At 46.1% G+C, this 20,750-nt stretch overlaps 1 protein-coding gene across 7 annotated transcripts in view; it reads right to left on the bottom strand.

The window, feature by feature from the left end:
• robo1 (roundabout, axon guidance receptor, homolog 1 (Drosophila)) overlaps positions 1-20,750 on the bottom strand; it is a 210,719-nt gene that overhangs the window by 11,090 nt on the left and 178,879 nt on the right. For 5 of the 7 annotated variants that reach the window (XM_047339578.1, XM_047339573.1, XM_047339576.1 and 2 more), the window contains 15 exons: positions 18,592-18,600; positions 17,491-17,615; positions 17,106-17,277; positions 15,228-15,433; positions 14,113-14,194; positions 13,784-13,952; positions 13,520-13,686; positions 13,287-13,408; positions 11,369-11,600; positions 10,331-10,452; positions 8,585-8,756; positions 6,424-6,624; positions 3,923-3,949; positions 2,434-2,476; positions 684-838 (listed from right to left, as the gene is read on the bottom strand). In XM_047339578.1, coding sequence (XP_047195534.1) covers positions 684-838; positions 2,434-2,476; positions 3,923-3,949; positions 6,424-6,624; positions 8,585-8,756; positions 10,331-10,452; positions 11,369-11,600; positions 13,287-13,408; positions 13,520-13,686; positions 13,784-13,952; positions 14,113-14,194; positions 15,228-15,433; positions 17,106-17,277; positions 17,491-17,615; positions 18,592-18,600 — 2,004 coding nt within the window. The remainder of the gene's footprint in view (positions 1-683; positions 839-2,433; positions 2,477-3,922; positions 3,950-6,423; positions 6,625-8,584; positions 8,757-10,330; positions 10,453-11,368; positions 11,601-13,286; positions 13,409-13,519; positions 13,687-13,783; positions 13,953-14,112; positions 14,195-15,227; positions 15,434-17,105; positions 17,278-17,490; positions 17,616-18,591; positions 18,601-20,750) is intronic. The other 2 variants (XM_047339574.1, XM_047339575.1) reach the window with 2 other exon arrangements.

The following is a 20,750-nucleotide window of genomic DNA, read 5'->3' on the forward strand; positions in this document are numbered from 1 at the left end:
AACTTACAGGCCACCTGCTGGTGTTCTATACATCACTTCTTCTTATTTCCTCTCCACCTCCCCTACTTTATCTCATTCATGCTCTCCTGCACTCTATGTGTATGATTTAGCATATACTCTTTCTTCATCACTCCTTCCATCTGGTCGACCAGGTGCACCTCTCTCTCTCTCACTCTCACTCTCTCTCTCACTCTCTCTCTCTCTCTCTTTCTTCCTGGCCAGTCCAGCCTTGACCTCTTCGCCCGCTGCACATTTCTTAAATAACTGAGCACTTAAGGGAAATTACATTACAGGCTATAACAACAGTATGGAAATCAGCAAAGCAATTCGATTAGCAACAGAGTAGAGCCATAAGCCCCTCTCAGTGTGCTCCTTTTATTTCCTGCCTAAAACAGCTCTACTTTAACCTCAGATAAATCAAACACACAAGCACACAGCCACTCTTAATCCGAATATTTCTCCAGGTTTTTCTCGTGGAGACCTACACAAAGGAGAGATACACAGAAACAACCCTCCAGGGAGCTAACCCAGATATCAGATTTTACTTCCTTTTGCGCTGCAGATTCCCCCGGTGCCTACATTTCTTATCTCTACAGTTATTTTGTCAAGGGCTGCATCATTGCCTTTGAGGGGAATGTTTATTTTGGTTGTTGCCTTCGTACGGCGGGGTCAACACGACATACCTGGTCGGCTGTACGTCGCCAAGTTACTGTCACTGTTGCCGTTGCCAGCGGTGCAGCAGTTCATGCTGCAGTCGTTGTGGTTGGAGCAGGAGTTGGGCCATGTGTCCGCCAGCCAGGGCTGAGTGGCAGATTCCCCGATGTTCAGCAAACCAGGCCTGTAAAAAAAAAACAAAAGAAACGGGACCAAATGGTTAACAATAGTAAGAGACAACACCACAGTGACATTTATGTGACTAAACCAAAACAGCCACAGAAACAATATCTTAAAGAGAAGATTATGTGGAGTTTGTTTATCCAGCAGCTCACAATAGAAAAAAAAAAAAATAGAAATCCGGCTTTAGCTCTTTTTTGCCTTTTGGCCAAACACGCATGGTCGTACGTGCACAGGCCCGGGGAGCACATTAGAAAAAAAAGCCCAGCTAAATAGATTGTGTGTGCTTGACTTGCCCACAGCCGATGACACTTTCCCTGAGCCCTCGTGAGCATTAGCGATCCGCCTGGATTAGACAGCCAGAGAAAATTCACTCCCAATGTTGCGAAATGCGTGTCCTGAACAGTCAGTGAACCACGAATGCTCCCAGAGTAGATTCCATGGTGTCACACAACATCTCTATCAGTTGAAAAGTTTTTTTTACATTTGCACAGAGGGAAAGAAGAGAAATCCAAGCACCAGAGGAGAAACCCATGTGGACCAGTGTTTCACATCATCGTGTGGCCATCCATCTCTATTGTTTCCGTGTCTTACGCCTGTTTCTTGGGCTTTAATCCCAATACAATACAAGATCAGCTGTGCAACAAGATTCTACTGTACAACCTGACCTCAGGCCAAACACGGAGAATAAATAGCCTCCTTTTGCTCATGAAATGAATCAATCCAGCGTACAAAGAGAACGCAGACTTCTCTTGCAGTGCCATATATTGTTTCGGTATTCAAATCTCCACAGAATGACTCCCGGTTTGCATATCCAAACACTGAAATTAGCATTGAATTACATTTCCTCATTCCCACTCAAATGACTCCTTTCTTGGATTCATTTTGGGTAATGAACACATTTGTCTTGTGCAGCCAAATACAATCTCACAATGGCTCCTCAATCACCCGGGCAGTTGTATGTTGTTATTGAATGGCCATTGTCTTTGTACAGAGCTGAGACAGCCATGCTGCATATGGGATTCAGTCACAGAACAGGGCAGTATAATGAATATGGATTTCCTGCTGAAGGCTCCAAGCTTAGTATTCATTAACACATAAACAACACACGCACACTTACAGTACAACACTGTGCATATTCTATATTTATATAGATGTGCATTAGCAAGTTGATGCAGTGTTTTCCCTGTGCAGTCTCACTGTTTATGCACAATGCACCATTCCACAACATGAAGAGTTGTGTTGTTACTGCTGTGTGTGTGTGTGTTTGCATACATCTCCTCTAAAGTTGTATGGTGTTGCTATGGCACAGCCTTGTGGCTGGATGTGTCTCTCCACTATACGGGATGAGGATGGGCTCCTGGCACACTATATGGGGCTTTGTTCCTTTTTGCATCACGCTTAAAGCACCTCCTTACCCCTCCTCAGCTCTCTGCGGCTTTAGAAAGGCACAGCACTCCCCCTAGTGTCTGTCAAACAAAAGTGCATGTGCCCAACTGCACTCGTCCAATTGTGTTTGTGATTAGATGCTGTTGAATTTACCATCTGTGTAATATTTCTAATATTATCATACATGATAAACAATGAGTGAACTCTTACCTTCCGGCGCTGCTCACACCTTCTCCACCTCTCTGATATGCCACTGAAAAGAAAGAAAAGAACAAGTGTCCAACTGTTACTTCTGTCAACACAGCAATCAGCATCTATGCCATTGTTATACAAGGTCAACACACAATTATTCATTTGATTCTGAATCATCAGCCTCGCCAGCGATGACGGCAACGCTTATTTTTTTTTACGGGCGAGTGTGAGGCATAATTTGGGCTGAGTCACCCGAACAGCAACAGGAGCAGGAGCAGGATATGTAAGAGGCTTATGAAGAACAGAGAGGCAGAGCTCTTAGGTTGTCTGGCTCGGGTTCAGCGGGTTTGAAGCTTCGTACGCTGCAAGTTGGACTCTTTCAAGGAGCCATAAGCTGCCGGTGTGTGAAGGAGAGATAAACTTCCAACTTTAATTACAATCTTTTCCCTGAGAGCCGAGATGGAGGAAGAAGGGTAGGTCGGGGGACTCGGCTATATGTCGATTCCCTGTCTCTTTTTCAAAACAGGAAGTGTGTGTGTTTTGGCCCCTACATGCAGCCGGAGGAGCTCTTAGATTAGCTCTCTTTAATGCAAAGTATCACGATCTGCTTGTAGATTAAAACCATCACAATTCCCTTGTACATCCTGGGTTTAGAGGAGTGCAGGGATTTTCTCCTTCAGACAGACACAAACCCAACCACACAAGCAAGGCGCGAGTCTCGCTTGAAAGATTTCAGAGCAGATCAGGAAACAAACTTGCAACTGCAAAAATTATTCTGCCTGACTGGAAGCCTTGAGGCAGACACAAACAACACGGCTACTGTTAAGGTGCAATCTCTGCTCAGACAGGTTCAGCCAGTGTAACCGCAAACACATAGTGCACAGTTTTGTCTCTTCTTTACTTCCCCTCACACATTCAATGGTTCGCACTCGGCCATTGCACTCAGCCGCGCCAACACCCCTGCCACACCTCTGGGGAACAAAGTATTTCAGACGGATGAAAGTCCACGAGTGAAAGAAAAACGGAAGGCGAGCACTGTAAATACAAACTCGCAGAGGGAGAATGATGGCGAGGCGCGGAGAGAGCTTTGATTTTATCTGCTCTACGCTGTGTCACCTCAGTTCACAGATAACCTTCTTAGCTCTGCTGCTGCTCGCCTTTCTAATTGGCGCGTTGGAGTGCTGCTGGTGTGTCATTCTCTCAAATCCCATCTGAGGTCGGCAGCGGCCCCTTTGATCAAGTTGCCACGAGTTTTAAACAGCGTTTTATCAGTCGTGTGGCCGGCTCCTCAACGAGCGCTGTGTTCTGACACGAGCCCCAAAAACATCTTTTGGTGAAATATATATTTGCAGATAGATCCTCAAACGGTGCTGAAGATTAGAACATGAAGTGTCCCTTGCTGAATTCTCTGCAGTCTATTACACTGCGACGGCAATTAAATGAAGCGCTTTACTAACACGGGGGAAAAGGATCGAGCACAAACTGTTAAAAGAATCTGAATTCTTACCTGTTGGTGTGAAAGTAAAGGACGGCACTGTAGGGACAGAAACGAAGGATATTAAATCATTGTTGGATTAAAATGTCTGGAGTCAGTTCATGTGACAGTTTCTATGCTTCATCACCACACATCTGTTCAAGTAAATAAATCCACGAGCTGCATTTCAGCCTGTATTCACATGCTTCCTCGCTGCCCTCAAGTCTTTGATTACCTCAGACATGTCTGGACCCCGACTGAGGGAAAGTGAGTGTTGTGACAGCTGCTGGTTCAAATCCCGACCCAGACTATCAGAGACCTGCTGGGTGGGGGTCACACACCAGAGAGATAGCTGTTGCTCTATCTCACACCCACATCATCACCCACACATCTCAATTACTCCACCTTTGGCACGGGCGGGGTTCCTGTGTGCGAAAACATCAACCCACTCCCGGTTGATTTATATTCTGTAATAAACGGTGTGGTCTGTGGTTTTTCTTCTTTAAAATGCACTTTGTTTGTTGTTGCTCTCTTTGAAGAAGTGAAGAATGCTACAGCATGCACTGCAGCTGACGCAACGCTGTACCATGCTGGTAGTCATCCAGCGCTCGGCCTTAAATATGCACATTTTTAGAAACGCTGCTCTCTGCCTTTAACCTAAAACTTCATCTGAGGAGACAGAAACTGCTGTTTTCACATTTTCATTTCCTCAAACCATTAATTCATTCAGAACCTGCGCCAATAAATATCCTTTGAATAATCTCTTGATGCTTAGAGAAGTCGAAAGATTTGAGAAGTTGGACGACTTTTATCTGGTTGATGAATGTCTCAGAGGAGCAGACTTTATCACTTTGTAGTCAAAAGTCTGAGAAACGTGACTAAAATACGTGAGTCAGATTTCTCTTCCGTCGCAGGACTGTCACAGCTGCTCAGTCTCAGGCTGTATGGAGCTGCAACTGAGCTGTGACGATGTTGGGTAATAGCTTTTTGTTTTTGTAGCTTATTTGTTTGTATTATTTCAGTTATGAGATTCTTTTGAGCACTCCTCCAGTGTGACATTGCAAAATGCGCACTATTCAACACAAAAGCACCATGTGGTTCGTACGATTGGATCCATTGTCGAGGAAATAAGAAAAAGCTGTTTGACTTTCTTTTCTTTTTCTCCTTTTTGAGTTGACAAATTGAAATATGTCATCTATACTGTTGCACTTAGACATACACGTACAGTCCCTCTTCAACTCGTTTCACCCCGAGTGCAGATCGCTGCTTCATGTGGTTGCAATTATACACTTTTGAAAACATTCTTCGTTACCAGTTCCAACAAAGACCGTGGCCTCTTGTGGTCTGGGGACACGAGGAGGAGAAGGAGGGGGAGCGATGCTCGCCTACTGTGCTCCTGAAGAGCTTTTTAAGTTTATGAGAGAAAACATAGAGAATCACGCAGGACCAGAGGCTAATCTTAGCCGACGCAGTATGACCGTGTACTACTGAGTCACCTCTGCTCTCAAGTTCCTTTGGTTAAAACACTAAAGGCAACATTTAATTTTGTTCATAGGTTCATAGAATTTATTCCCATAGCAACAAAAAAAACAACGTTATCTGGGATTGTGAGTGTTTTCAAGTTGACACAGGTATTTTTTTAAAGGCCTTTTAAGGAAAACCTTCACAATTCCCACATTTAGCTGCGGTGCCCTGGTTTCAGAACATGGATAACCTGTGTTTTCTGTGTGACAGCCACAGATTAGCAACAGCTAAGTCGGTCGAGTCTCTGAGTGTGTTCGAAGGGTTGAAGGTGGATCTCCTCTAACCCTGGTCGTCAGCGGTAAACCTGAGCCCAGAAGTGAGTACGGCGCAGGTAGCTCTCCCAGGCAGCAGCTGCACAGCCCAAGGCTACACATTAAGCCAGTCTAAACACAAATGAGACTCAGGAAGAAAGGCTAATAGCTCTCTTTATACTCTAACTATTGTGGGCAGAGGTTGGGCATGTCGTGAACCCTGTCACTTCCACTCAGGTAAGAGCCCAATGGGTTGCTCTGTGGCTGCTCTAAGAGAGTTGCACTGCGGCCCAAACAAGTGGAGTCAGCTAAAAGGGGTTGTTGCTAAAAAGGTGGAGGCTTTTGGACCTCGAAATGTACTTTACTAAAAACACACCTTTTTGCAGAATCAGCGTGACTGAGGGGGGGGAAAAAGAAAGAAATGAGAGATGTCTTCATGCGGCGCTCTCAACAGGAGCTCACATCACATTTTAAAGTGCTCGACAGGAGAGTACTTTCACTCCGACTTCACCTCGAGCGCTCTATAAAGACATCTCTCTGTGTGTGACAGGGAGGTGTGAGGGAGGTTGGCAGTATGTGGGAAGAAGATGATGGCGAGGACTGGATTGACACAGAGGCGAACACACTGATCCCTGCACCGTGTTTTATCCAAACCATTTTGTGAGTGAGAAAACCTCTTGCAACCTCAAACCAGCAACCAGCAAACCAGAAATTCAGGTAGATCCACCTGATAAATGCCACGCACACGCGTGCACTGACCTTTGCGGATGCCTGCATAGCTGCTGGAGAGGCCGTTCCTCTTCTTGCGGTGTCGGTACAACCAGATGCTGAAGACCATGAGGATGATCCAGCAGGCGGCTCCGATGCCGGCTATGAAGGCCGGCTGCTTGACCACGTCGGAGATCTGCTGGGACAGGGGGTTCTCTGAGGCGTCGGGATCTGTCATCCGCCCAGATGCATCTGAGGACACACGAGAGCAGGATTCAAATGATGTTTGGAGTTAGAATGAAATGGGACGCAGGACGCAGGCAAGAGATGAGGAGAAAAATAAAACTCAAACCAAAGTGGAAAGATCTGAAATAGGGGAAAAATCTATGTGAAATAAATGGAGTCAGCAAAAGTTCATAACTGTGAACGTTCCTCTTTCTCCTGACGCACAGAGAGAGTCTTCATCTCAGCGTGTGTGTGAGACACTGGGTTGTGGAAACGGAGTCTTTTTCTCTGTATTATTCAAACGGCTTTCATCACTAATCTCACACAACAATAGCAGGTGAGCAGGCGAAAGCAACCGGAGACACTCGAACGCAGCCCCCGTGCACCGAGGCCACCAAACACTCCAGAGAGGAGAATTTTCCCTGAGCAATGGCTGTTTCATAATCATATAAATAAATCCAATGAGATCATCCTCTGAATCCAGACACCACGGTAATTAGCAAACTGAGGCACATCTGTGGAAAGCCGAGGTGTGAAAGGCTTGAAGCCGGTTCCACTGTGAAAAGCAGTGAAGCCGGCGTCTGTGTGGCTGCTCACAACAACCCGCTCTCGGCCTGTTTTCCTCATCTCTCCATTCTCTCTGTGCTTTTCCCTCATGCGTGATACATGAAAGGCCTCTCTAGGATAACCCCCCCCGCCCGCCATTCTGAAATTTCGTCATGTACGCGTTACTTTCCTTCATATCTTTTTCTCCAGTCTTTCATGTTGCAGCCACTCTTATCTGTCAACTCTCGGAGCCGGAGGCAGAAACACTTCCCCAAAAGAGACCAGCTCCCTGCCTTTACCCCTCCACATCCCTCCGTCTATCTTTGTCTCAGTCACTCAGTCCATGTCTCCATTCGGGTGCCTCCCTTCTCACTCCTCTGTCTCCTCAATTTGTGGCTCCGTCGGGCCCGGTGAACAGAGCATGCCAATGTGACTAAGCATCCCACGAGGGACTGTACAGGTATCTAGGCTGGGATGACGCACACAAGCTCAGAGTGTGACAAATGCATTTGGGCGAAGTGCTGGTCCCCAAAGGCGCATTGTTCCACTCCAGCGTTGGAACATGGCAACAATCACCACAGGAACTCTTCGGAGTGAGAGAAATTGTATCAGTTACAGTCGATGCTTCTTCATGCCCATCCCATCCCATTCAATCACACATTTAAAACCAGATGGAGTTCTCTCTCTTTCTCTCTCTCTCTCTCTCTGTGTCTGCTTCATCCTGCTATTCATGTGTTTTCCATCTCTCTCCTGAGTAGCCCTGCCCAGAGCTTTGGGGAATAAGAGCTGACAAAATATCTCAAAATATCTGTCTGTCTAGACTAAAAGGACAAAAACAAGGAGTAAATTATAACAACTAGCCTCACTGCAGGCTGCACTGTGTTCCTTGGTATTAATAACGTGTCAAGCCTGAGCCCTGAGTGCAGGATTCATTATTGCCTTTGTTGTTTGAAGTGAAGCAGAGAAAGAAAACATTGCATCCTTGACTGGAGAATGGAGCAGGGTGGGGCAGCCAGCTCAACAGCTCCCACCGTACACAAATTCAAAGTGCCTGTGTTCATTATAACTCCCAGCTACTGGAACTAAAAAGCCATTTCAAAGTGCAGGAAAACTGTAAAAGTTCCCAGTTGCACTCATCACACTCCTCTTCTTGATGATGTCTGTAGAACAGTAATAACTCACAATTACAGTTTTTAAGTATCCTTGATAATGGAAGGGAAAAGCAGGCCGAGGCTTGAACGTGTGCATTACTGCAAAGAAAGGAATTGCATAATTGTCTGTTTACTTAGCAAAACGATGATGACGGGATTAATGCCGTTATTATTTATCAGATGATTGGGGTTTATTCTCTGTGCAAGGATAGCCGGAGGACAAACTCAGAAAAAACAGTAAATCAGAAAAAAACTGAATAAGACGGAATTAAAAGGTTGTTCCAACTCACCGAGCTGGAAGAAGGTGGTATCGCTCTTGACCCCAGGACCCGCCCCGGTGCTGGCCGCTACCTCCACGCTGTAGCGGATCCCCGGGGCCAGACTGGGGATCAGCACGGATAAGGTTGAGCCGTCGACTGTACGGTTGATGTGGTACCGACTCTCGTTCCCCAAACACCAAATCTGCCATAACAGAGACAAGGACAAAGTGGAGATTGAGGGAATGTTATGAGGGTTTTCCTGACAACACCAATCTGTGCTCTCGTAATTGGTTGCTGCTGTTATTGCAACATTTTCGAGCACTGCGGGTATTGCGTTACATCTCCGAGGAAGCAAAACATTTTACGACACGATTCTGGCTTTTACAGGCTGAGCTGAACACAGAGTCAGTTATAGTTGAGGTAGCCATAACATCTCAGTGTAGCCTGAAGCCCCTGAGAAACAAGTGGGGATCAGTAATCACCCCTATAACCCAATTACAGCAGAAGCTAAGAGCTGTCACTCCCAGGCAGGAGAGCCGAGCCTCAGTTGGACTCGAGCCACGGGCACAAAGAGAAGTTTACATTCACCTCAGCTCCAAGGCCTGGAGACCTCCACATCCTGGAGCCCTGACAATCTGCTTTCTTTGCTCCCCACCTCCTACCAGCAGTAAACTAGGTTAACACATACACTTCCTTGGATGTGCACTATCTATGATGGAGCTAGAAAGCCTTGAAATTTTCTCGCTGTGTATCTTAAAAAATTGCGGCGAGTGAAATTGCCGCCAGGCACCAGGGCTCGGTAATGAGCAGGGAACACTCTCGGGCCGGACTTAAAAACCATGAAATTACTCTATCACCCTATCACCAGAAACATTTACCTGGGAAATTAACAGTGGCTCTGCTTCGGCCTCCCTTCCACCACTAGCCTACATCCCCTTTGACACACTAAGGCCTCCCAATTAAAATACAGGACTTCCACAGCATAAAGAATGAGAGGTGTGTGCTCTGCAAAGTGGGGCCATGACAAAAAGAGCATGCGTTGTCGAGTGAGGAGGAGGAGGAGGAGGAGGAGGAGGAGGAGGAGGAGGGGAACCGAAGAGACGTGCTGTAGATTTAAGGATGAATTTAGTACAGATCCGGATCAAAGAAATGATGATGTCATTTTATGTCATTGGTCATCATTATAGCTAGTTGTTAAAAAAATACTATTTTCTGCCTCTGCATTCAAATCTCTTCTAAATTCTATCAGATCTACAGCTGAGTCAAGTCATTTACATGCAAAATTCAATAAATTGTCATTTATATCAGTAAAAATACTTATTATCCAATGAATGAAATGCAAAGCCTAAATTTTCTCCCATTGTCTCCCAACACACAAGGATTGGAAATCACTGGTTAAGGCCTAACTACCACTGAAGGGGAAAAAGAGAAAGATCAGTAGTCCAGCAGAGATTGTTCCCTGCGAGTATCCACGAGCCTGCTCTCTCCACCAGATGGCACTGGTTCATAAGAGTTTCCAGCAGCTCCCCTGCTCTGACTCCTTTCTTCTGTCTGAGCCTCTGTCAGCACACAGAGGAGGAGCACCGCGGAGCGTACAAAGGTGTGCCTCAACCAGGAATTCATTACCTTTCCATGTCTGTGCATTGTCCCTTTCTCGGTTATCTGCTCTGCCTGCATCCCTGTTTGTTTTTCTCCTTTGTGTCTCTACAGCACCGAGTCCCTCTCACGCTCAGACCTGGTTTTTCTGCAGGGTGCATTTTTAGTTGTTGTTGTTACCTTGTACTCCTGGACCACCCCATTCTGTTCCTCTTCCGGAGGGGGTTGCCAGGAGACCACGATGGCAGTCCCATTGTCCCCACTCTCCGTCACTGTAACCTCACGAGGAGGGGCGCCGGGGGCTGAGGGTTGGGGAGACAAAAGATTTTTAAAAAACAACACACCTTCATACATGATACCGAGTTTTTTTCCATAACTGCATGCAGTCTCGCCCTGCCATCCCATTTAGCTGCTGGAATCTATCCTGTATCTTTGTGTGAGATTCAAGCTGAGGTGACAACAAAGCACTAATGATGAACATTACAACCCTTTTATCAGATAATTGAGTTTGCTTCACACAAGTGTTTATGTGGATGACAACAATAAGTGTTTACTGAAAACAGACAGGGAGTTGTGACGGTGGGGTGTGTGGTGGCTCGCGGACGTCAACCTGTGGCGCAGTAACAGTAATTAAGCTGAAACAATTACCAGTCCAACATAAAAGACGTGTGAGCGAGTGTTACAAAAACAAACGTGCATAAATCTCCAAAAACAATTATAAACTAAATTTGGAACAAAGGAGAATTCAGCAGAAAAAGATCAAAACACTCTACACTGCACATGCAAGACCAAATTACACACACACAAACACACAAACACACACACACACAAACACACACATTCCAGTAAACACCCTCGCTCACGTTTCTCTTAACTGTTTGCCGCAGATTACAATTTGCAGTTGGTTCTCGACCAAACCTCATGAGACTGCCACAACTGCCACACCCTATGAAAAATTAGTATAACACCGGTCCTGCAGTGTTGTGTATGGTTTTCCATAGGGCCTTTTAAAGAGCTCAACATCCACTCTAGCATGCTCGAATACACCGCATCTGAACCTAACATAATCCTTCCCTCACTGCCCGCTGTGAACAGCTGTTGTATGCTCTCACACATACAAGCTGTGCACATAAAATTGTGTAAACATGAAAACATGCATGCACACATGCAAGCACTAAAGCACACTTGCAGGCAGTCGCACACGTTCACATCCCCCACCTTCCTCCAGCGTCTTGCCAATTTTGACATCGCTGTCTGTTCCCTGGAATTCATTGAAGAAGGGGCGGAGTTTGAATTCATATGTGACTCCCTTCCGAAGCTGTGGCACGACGGCGCTGTCCTCCCCGGGCGTGCGCACCTCGAACACGGCCCATTCGCTCCTCTGCAGCCCCTCCGGTGAAGGCCTGTACATCACCTTGTAGCCCTGTATGTACTGAGACTGCTGCTCCACCTGGGGAACGGCACAGCAACACAGACAAAGACGGTGTCAGCTTCACTGGATTATATGCTTCACAGTATGTAGTGGAAAATTATACAGTAATGTAATTAATTGTAGAACCACTTGACTCACGCAACTGATACAGCAGGCGCTGAATGGAAAAGGATGCTAACTCATCATATCACCCTTCTGTTTATTCATCCACATCTACATCTCTCTTCCCTGTCTGTCTATGCGCCATTTGGAGCAGCAGCGATTTGTGCGAAAACCACAGTATGAGGTCATTGGCCAGAGGTTCCTCTAAGTCTGGAGCTGGTTAAATAGGGCCCAGGCTCCCACAGCAGCCTGTCTCATCCTGTCCTGCTCTGAAGTGCACTGACAGGCTGCTGAAGTCCAGGAAGGCGCAGAAAAGTGGATCTTTATTCGGAATATCAGAAGTTGAGAATGCGACTATTTCAACAGCATGTGATGCACGGTAGCGAAATACATGGGGTGAATGCAATAGGAAGGGTTTTGTCTGTTAGTTTAATCTCGGGATAATTAATGTTGCGTTGTGACGCAGCATGGTTGGAGAAAAGAATAACCGCTAACCAGTATGCTAATATCCCTGTGGAAGGCGAGCAGCACTGGCTTGTAAAGATTCTAGCGATTTCATTCTCCCATGTAAAAAAATTGCTGCGGCTCAGGTGGTCTTCATTAGCCTGGAAAACTGTGCTCCATTTACCTTTACACAAAGAAATATGTAAAACCAAGGAAAACCGGGAAAGTGTGGAGTTTAACTCCAATGTCAGTCTCCGTCGTGTCGTGTGTTTTCCTGGAACATTCCACGGTGACAGGGTAACTGGGCAGTAACGTTTTGAATCAGTCTTGACATGTCACTATCCTCTTAACGTTTCCTCCGTCCCATTCATCACTCACTGTGGCACTTCATAATAACTGGGAACGTAGGGGTGGCCTTATGTCAAAAGGCAAAATGGGCTGTTCTTTCCCTTCAGTGAGTCATCCCACAGGCTAATATCTCGGGTCGACAGCCATAATGTACACTTCAGTTGTGTTGTTTCATAATTTCAAACAACTGCACATGAACCAGATCAGTTGCAGGTGGACATTCGTGCTCCGCATTCAGCTTGTTCTATCAAAGAAGCAGCAACATGAGCTCCCAGTTCTACTTCTACTTCCTCGTCTCCCACCTATCCGCTCTAACATCTGCAAGCCATTTCCACCTAAGAGCATGAGTTGGCCGCCTCCTTCTTCTCGCTTGTATTATTTTAACAGCCGTCAAGTGTTTTCAATCTGAGAGGGCACAAGCTGGCACGCCACACGCTGCTATACGGCCCTGCACGGCCGCTTGCAGAAGGCTGAGCTCTGCGGTGTAGATTTCGGGTGGTTTAGAGGCGCGCTATGGAAAAATGTGCAGACTTTTGGATCTCTCGCCAGCTGACCGGTCACACTCGTGCCAGATGGATTTGAAGAACACTAAGAATGCGTTGCAGGCTGATATCAGCAGTGTCCTTCCTGCGTGCGGGTGTTAACGCATTAGCTCGGCTGAGTTGCCTGACAAATTGACCATAGGTATATCACTAAACTAACCTTGGAGCATCGGTGGCCAGTTATACCGATGAACCATACGGCAATCTGTAACTGGCTGCAGCTGTGTGAGAGTGACAATAATGCAGTCATGGAGAAAATGATACTCACTGTCCACTGCACCCTGACAGACGAGGAGGAGAGGATGGTGGGGTTGTGCAGGTGGATCAGCACTTCCCCCAACTCCCTTTGGATCTGACGGTGGTCCACACCCTGACTGGTGGGAGGGATGTCTGCAGAGGAACAGGCACCAAAACTGATTTACACTCTCATAAAACCAGAGAAAAACACAAACACTGCTGTGCAGCATATCAACTTCATATCAGTAACAAGGCAGTTCTCACCTTGGGTTTTCACAGCATCAGTGATGGGACTGGGATCACTCAGCCCATAGGCATTGGCTGCCCGCACTAAGAAGAGGTAGACTGCGCTGGGCTTCAAGCCCTTCAGTACAAATGACTCAGTTTTCACATGCTCCGCCAAGGTCTGCCAGCTGCTCCCTGATGCATGACTGTGGACACACAACAGAGGAAGTTTAAGTCTAAAAGGTTTCAAATAAAAAAGAAAGGAATAATTTGCGTGTTGATGGTGAAGTTGATTAGTTGTACCTGAAGGCCTCTATTATGTAGGAGGTGGGCGTGGCTCCGGCGTTAAGGTTAGGCTTCCAGGAAAGGGTGACGGAGGTGCGGGTAACGTCAGTGACCTCAGGTTTGGAAGGGGCACTGGGGATCAGGTTGGGGTCAGTGGGTCTGTTTGGTTGGACTGAAACTCCAAACTCTGGATGAAGAGAAGGAAAGAAACGAGTTAGTTGAGTATATTCCAAAAGCCAAAGGCATTTCACAGAACTGAATAAATTATATGAAAATACACCCTGCAACTGAAAAAAAACCCACTTCTTAGAAAGCTAGGAAATGGGCCACTATTGGATTGAGCTTACCGTGAACCTCTAAATAAGCTTTCCACGAGGCCTCGCCGCTGGGTGTGGAGGCGATGCAGGTGTAGGTGCCAGTGTCACCGAGCTGGAGTAGAAGAGAGGAGGATATTAGTTAAATGGAAATCATTCAAATATGTGTTACAGTTTCCAGTGAGGCAGCAGTCTCTTTCCTGCTTCCCCTTGCTATTTCTCCACTTCACTGCCCCACTTATTGACAGTCTGCTGGAGTCTGTAGCAGGTCGCTGTCAGTGCCTGATAATCTCAATATCATCTCTTTCAAAGCAGAAACTGGGGGGAAAGCAGCTGGAAAGGCCAAGTGACAGAACCATTCCTGGTCAAATGGAAAAGATTTTCACAGGATCACAGACTAATTGGAGACCTTTTTTTTCTCTCGCTACCATCCCCCTGACTACCAAACATGGAGGCAGCTGCCCCGTTCAACAGATGTGTGGACAATCCAGCGATACATGCGGTCAAACCTCGATTATTCATAAGCTTTAATATATGACTGTGTTGGGAAAGGGGGAGAGTGCACGGAAATGTTTTGTTCATTTTGGAACAACAATGGAAAAGCACTACACAAGCGCATACCTCTCTCTCCACCACGGCTGAACCATAAGTTTGGTAATTGCAAATGTGATCTGAATTAGATCTGGATCTGCATCAAAATACACAGCGAGAGACAATCATGGTGCGCTGCCAGGTTCTTTTTCGCTGAAAGTGCAGGAGTTCATGAGAAAACAGAGACAACAAAAAGAAGCTCCTTCTCTCTACGGATTATTAGATCAGCACCTGAATCTGAAGCCGGACCAAAACAAATCATTGTTTCTGAGCTCATGACCGAAATTTCCTCCATGTTTACAAGTTCCTGAGATATTCTGCGAGCTTGAGGCTAATAAACAAAACACAAGCCATAACCCTGCTGGCAACAGTAAATGACAAAATTACACATGTTTAAATGTCTGTCCTGTCAACCGCAAAGTCTGAGAGTGAGACAAATAATTCTTTTGTGGTGTTTACTTGTGACTTTGTACTCCAAATGTCACAGACCAGCACTGGGAACTGTTTTGCTTGATGTTAAAATAATCCGAGCATGTTTTGTGCATGTGACGTCTCACCTTTGCATAGCGGATCTGCAGAGCGCCCGTGTCCAGCTGTTTGACCCTGGAGTCGTGAGTGGACACCAGCACTCCATCCTTCCTCCAGAGGATGGTAGGAGTGGGGTTACTCGATGCCATACAGTTGAGAACCACCGTGCCGTCCACGGCCACCGTCTGATTGGTCGGGCCTTGGCGGATAACTGGCGGCGGGCGATCCGACACAACTGTGGAAGGAGTAAGGAGAGTGAGTAATTGTGTGGAGAGGTGGAAGGTGCAAGACTGTGAAGGTGTTCATGTAGTGAAAACAGGCGCAGAGAGGATTCGCAATCGAACAGAGGATTCAGACAATTACATCCAGCTTGTGAGAGAAAACGCACAAAAGGCCGAGAATGGTGAGAAGCTGACAAACAGCATGTAGCAATGTAAGCATGTGAAAACTGCGAGGGTAGTCGGAGAGGAATTAAATCCAATTTTAAGAACTGGAAACAATTTTCTAATCATTCAGCAGCAGGAGTCAAACTCAGCCAAATAAAAGCAGCGTAATTAAAATGAAACAGCCTCAGATACTCAGAGTCTTTTCGCTGCAGCGCCGCCAGATGCCTGGCACGAAGCAGAAGAACGCTCGCGGCCAGCAATCCCGTGACCCCTCCCCCAGCCGTAAAACACACAAAACAAGGGAGAAAAATGCTCAGAAACATCCATCCAGAGAGGACGAAGTTATTAGCATGAAGACGGTTAAACTCCTGCTCCCTGCCCACTGGGTGTTCATCCAGAAGACACAACAACAAACAGCAAGAAACAAGACAGAGAGAGAGCATGTCGTGTTTGACATGAAGAGAAACGCTGTAATGAGGGAAGAAGAAGCAAATCAAGATTTAAGAGAGACTTTAATTATATGCGCCAAATAAATTTTTTTTCCCAGTTTTACTTTATCTCTACTGAGTGTTATTCATCATGGTTCTGCTGTAGGTTGTCTGCCTCCCCCGGATTATTATCATTATTCATAGCTCTATTGATGACCATTACTGTCAGCTCCACTGATTTACCAGCGAGTTACATTCAGCGAGGAGCGATCGAATTAATAGCGTTGTGTAAAGGCAACACACAAAGATGAATGTACGTGTGCACGCATCCTCAGACGCACGCCGCGGCGTAATCTCTGGGACGCTTTGTCTTTGCTTTTGTGCCGGGGATGATGCAATTACTAAAACACTGTCAGCGTGACCTGTAATTACTACATCTGCCTGCGGAGAAGTGGTGGCCTTGGAGCGGCCTGCTAACTTTAATAACTGTTATTATTATCCAGAGAGCACGACAGAACGAGGTGGAGAGGAGGAGAGCGAGATGGAGCGTGCCATTGTTGGTCTGAAATGAAGAAGGACGTTTGGCGAATGCAGGGATGAATCTAGGTGTGTCGTCGACGGTATAATAGCTGCCCAGTCCCTGTGGGATCGGTGGAAACGAAACCGAGGTTAGTCCACCAGGCTGACAGGGATTGGCTAAGCGGAGTAATTAGAGGACTCGATCCAGACCTCACCACACAGCCACAGTCTTCCAACGGTAGACAGCAGCAAGCCATCCATGGAATACCAAAGGAAACATTAGCCAGTGTGAAGCCAGTGAAGCCAAATACTGAGCCACGGTCTGGGTGCACAGGCACCAGAGAGTCTCTACCTCTGACAGGAACACACTGAACAGGCCAGACCAAACCTCACGAACCTCATTTCAGATATTAATATGCTCCAGAGTGGGACCACAGCATTTCAGATGAAGAGCTTTATCCTCATGAGCCAAAGATTATCTGAAATACCAATATTCATCCTCTCAGTGTTCCTCTAATTCTCTCTCGGGCTTTGCTGTATATGCAGAAACTGTGTTTAAGGGAAGGCCGCTTACCATCAGTGACCTCCAGCAGAGCCTTGGTGATGACACTGCCAGCGATGTTGAGGGCCTGGCAGCTGTAATATCCCACGTCTGAGCGTTCGGCGTCAGTGATCGTCAGATCCCCAGTCTGGGATACAGAGAATCGGCTGGAGGGTTGAGGAGGCTGGTAGGAGAAGAGCAGGTTCTGTGGAGAACAAAACACATAGAGTCAAACTTTTTATTTGGCAAGAATATATTAACTGGAGGGGTTGAATGTTTCACTGTATGCAAACATCTGTCTAGTGAACTATGCCGACAAAATAGTTATTTCCAAAGCTTGTGGTTATGTTAAAATGTGTTCCAAGTGGATAAAGAGCATTTTGGAACGAAAACATTTATCATGGTTTATTTTGCTTACCTGACTGCCTTCCCGCTGCCAGAAAATGGCTGGCTGCGGGTTTCCAGTGGCCTCGCACTGGAAAGTGACGGTTCTGCCAACCCCAACCACCTGGTTCCTTGGTCTCACCACAAATGCCGGGGGCACTACAGGACAGCCATGACAATGGTTAGCCATTGAATAGACAAACATGCCATAGTGTGTTATTATGGTTGTCATAATATTACAGTTACAAGTGTTCTGGCTTATTTGAACAGAAGACAAAGGAATTTCGACAGAAGCGCTGGTGCTTGTAGCCAATTCAAATCAGTTCTTAGAGAAACGGGCTCTTGCTCAAAACTTCACATGGAGCGTGCACAGCAGATTAAACAGTGCACTGATCAAATTCAAAATGCAGCCATATTATAGATGTAATGAAGAGGAAAAAAAACAAGGGTTACTCCAATGCCCCTGTATTTGCATTGGCAAGGGCACCATTAAAATTTACATGGAAATTGGGAATAAATTTGAGCCATCTGTCCACGCTGACACCCTCCAACAGCACAGGCCCGAGCCAGGATGCAGTATCCATCTTAATGACAAATTCCATTTCAGACTAAATGTGGTGTCACAGTCCAATGTCACCCGTGCACCCGGACTGCAGACACCAGGCCTTGGTCTAATAGGCCATCTATGTGAGGAGACCCTCTGATTGTAGAGCTCCAGAGGCTGGACAGTTTACATGTTCATTTCAAAAGGGCTATGGATATTTCCTCAATTGTATTAAATCGCCCAACATTTCAATCCATTTCTTAAAAGGGCTGTGTCGTACATAAATAAAAGCAATCTGAAAGCTGTCATCTGAAATACAGACATAATTTGTCCATGAATAAGATGGGGTGTTTGGCAATGCATAAAAGGGGGAAATAATAGAATGAAATGATGCGGCTTTACCTTGGAGGCCCATGCTGAGCATATTTTTTTACCCATTAATGTCCTTTTGTCACTGTTGCCCATGACAACAGAAACATGAGTGCTGATTGGAGGGTGGAGAGGTGATGGGAGGAGGATGAAGGGGGGGCTGTGACAGCTTCCTGTCTCTGTCAGGGCGGTGAATAGGTGACGGGTGATATTTCAACTTACCAGACACGACTAAAAAGGGAACAAAAAACACAACAACAAAAAAATGTAAAGATGAATAACGAAACAACAAACAGCATGACAGTGAAGAGAGATAAGGAAAAATAACAATGTGATGTCCATGGGTACAAATCATTATTATTCAGTGAATAAAAGACATGTCATATTTCATCCTGGACTCATACCCCAGGGAACCCATGCTGCACACAGCACAGAATAATTACCATAAATGACCAGGAAGGCATTAAAAATGCACACACACAAAGAAATAAACAGGGGAACATCTGATTCAACATTCTTTCCATACACTTAGGAAATGCTCTAGGACAGGAACAAATAAAAGCTGGATCAAATAAAACGAAATGACAAAAATACACACAGGCAATACAATGAAACACACACGACAGATGTTTAATGTCCACAGCGTCGGGCTTTGTTTACTTTTTGCCCGTCTCTTTCCAGGTGTTGTGTGAAGGTGAACATCCCTGTGCCCTTGGTGAAGTTTAGAGCCCCCAGAGGAGTGGCTCCATCACGGCCCCTCAAACACGGCCTCGCAAATGTATACACAGTCCATAAAAACACAAGGTGAATGTTAACTGTCACTCTCCGGCCATAAATCTCCCCCGGCCAATCACTCACCTTATCTAATCCGTCTGCTCCAACAGCTCCCTCGGAAACATAAACGCCGTCAGTCAGATTAATGACCGGCCCCTCCCTCCTCCCCCTGCCCATCACTGGCCTTTAAAATGCAGATAAGACTCAGATCAAACACTCCAGGAAGAAGACGCTCAGCGCTATCCATGTGTGAGAGGCTCCGCACACACACACACGTACACACAATCGTGAGAACATACCCCCTACAAACACCTACACACATCCATTCATGTGTGTCTAAGCCTTTAATTAGGTAACCCTACCTCTCCCCATGCTGCTGTGATCACAGTTGTGGACCTGAAGGGGAGAGGTGAGCCTTAAATCTGACCAGGCTACTTTGTTGTGGCCTCTCTGCTGGCTTGCAGCGCATGAAGGGAGTCTCTATCAATAAGCTGATCAGAGCAGCGGAGGGAAACACACGGAGCATTGTGGCCTCCAGCCCAATAGGAGGCAGGCTACGTACCAAGGACCACAGCAGAGATATTAATGGGGATTTGAGTGGTAGCGGCTGTTCGGTCCGCCTGAAATCCACACTGGTGCTCGCAGAGGATTTGGTGTGATTAATAGTTGCTCCCAGTGGAAGGACTGGAGGACGCTTTAAATATCCCGCACTGCTCTGAAATTGTGTCATCCACTGCAACTTTGTGCGACAGCAAGAAATACACAATGACAGTGTATTTCATGGTCAAGACGAATGAAATGGAGATAAACTGATATACAGTGACACAAAGCCTCCGTTTTGGCACCCAACCAGGTTTAGGTGTTTATCATCGCTGTAACACTACGCAGACTGCTGACGAGGAAGTACCTCTGATTCACTGTATTTTGGCACCAGTTCCAAACCTCCTTCCAGACCCTTTACATGGCTTATTAGCAACGCCGCTCTGGGGACCACCATTCCATTCAAGACCTTTCTGCACATAAATCACCGCTAACGGCAAAATGAACCAGCTGAGAAAAAAACATAACACGTTGATTTTCTGAAATGCGTCCAATGCGGTCTGTATTTACATTCCTTTGGTGGAAATTCACTGGTGAGGTTTAATTAAGAAAACACTGTATAAACATTATCTAACCAGACCAGACCAGACCCTTCTGTCTGATTCTTAAATCTTTTAAAATACACACACACACTCAATTATGCTACAAGCGAAGTAGACCCAAGAGCTGAACAACCCATCTCACAACTGTACTCTCATGTTGCTTAGATTAATGATTATTTATTATTTTTTTTACGACGAAACCATAAATGCGTCGGGTGACTCGGTCCAATTATGTTCTTCAATCAATAAATTACATATTTTACTTGACATGTTTACAAGGCAGCGGAGGTGTAGCAGACTGACAAACACATGAGTAAGACAGTGATTCACTGATTAAGTTAGGAACGACAGCAGAGCGCATTGAAAGAAAAATAGCCCCGGGCGCCGCTCCCACAATGTCGACATTATTCACTGACAATCTCACGACAGAAGTTGTGAAACCCCCCCCCTCGTCTGCACAGAGCT

The sequence above is a fragment of the Hippoglossus stenolepis genome, chromosome 4 (genome assembly GCF_022539355.2).
Source record: "Hippoglossus stenolepis isolate QCI-W04-F060 chromosome 4, HSTE1.2, whole genome shotgun sequence".
Lineage (NCBI taxonomy): Eukaryota > Metazoa > Chordata > Actinopteri > Pleuronectiformes > Pleuronectidae > Hippoglossus > Hippoglossus stenolepis.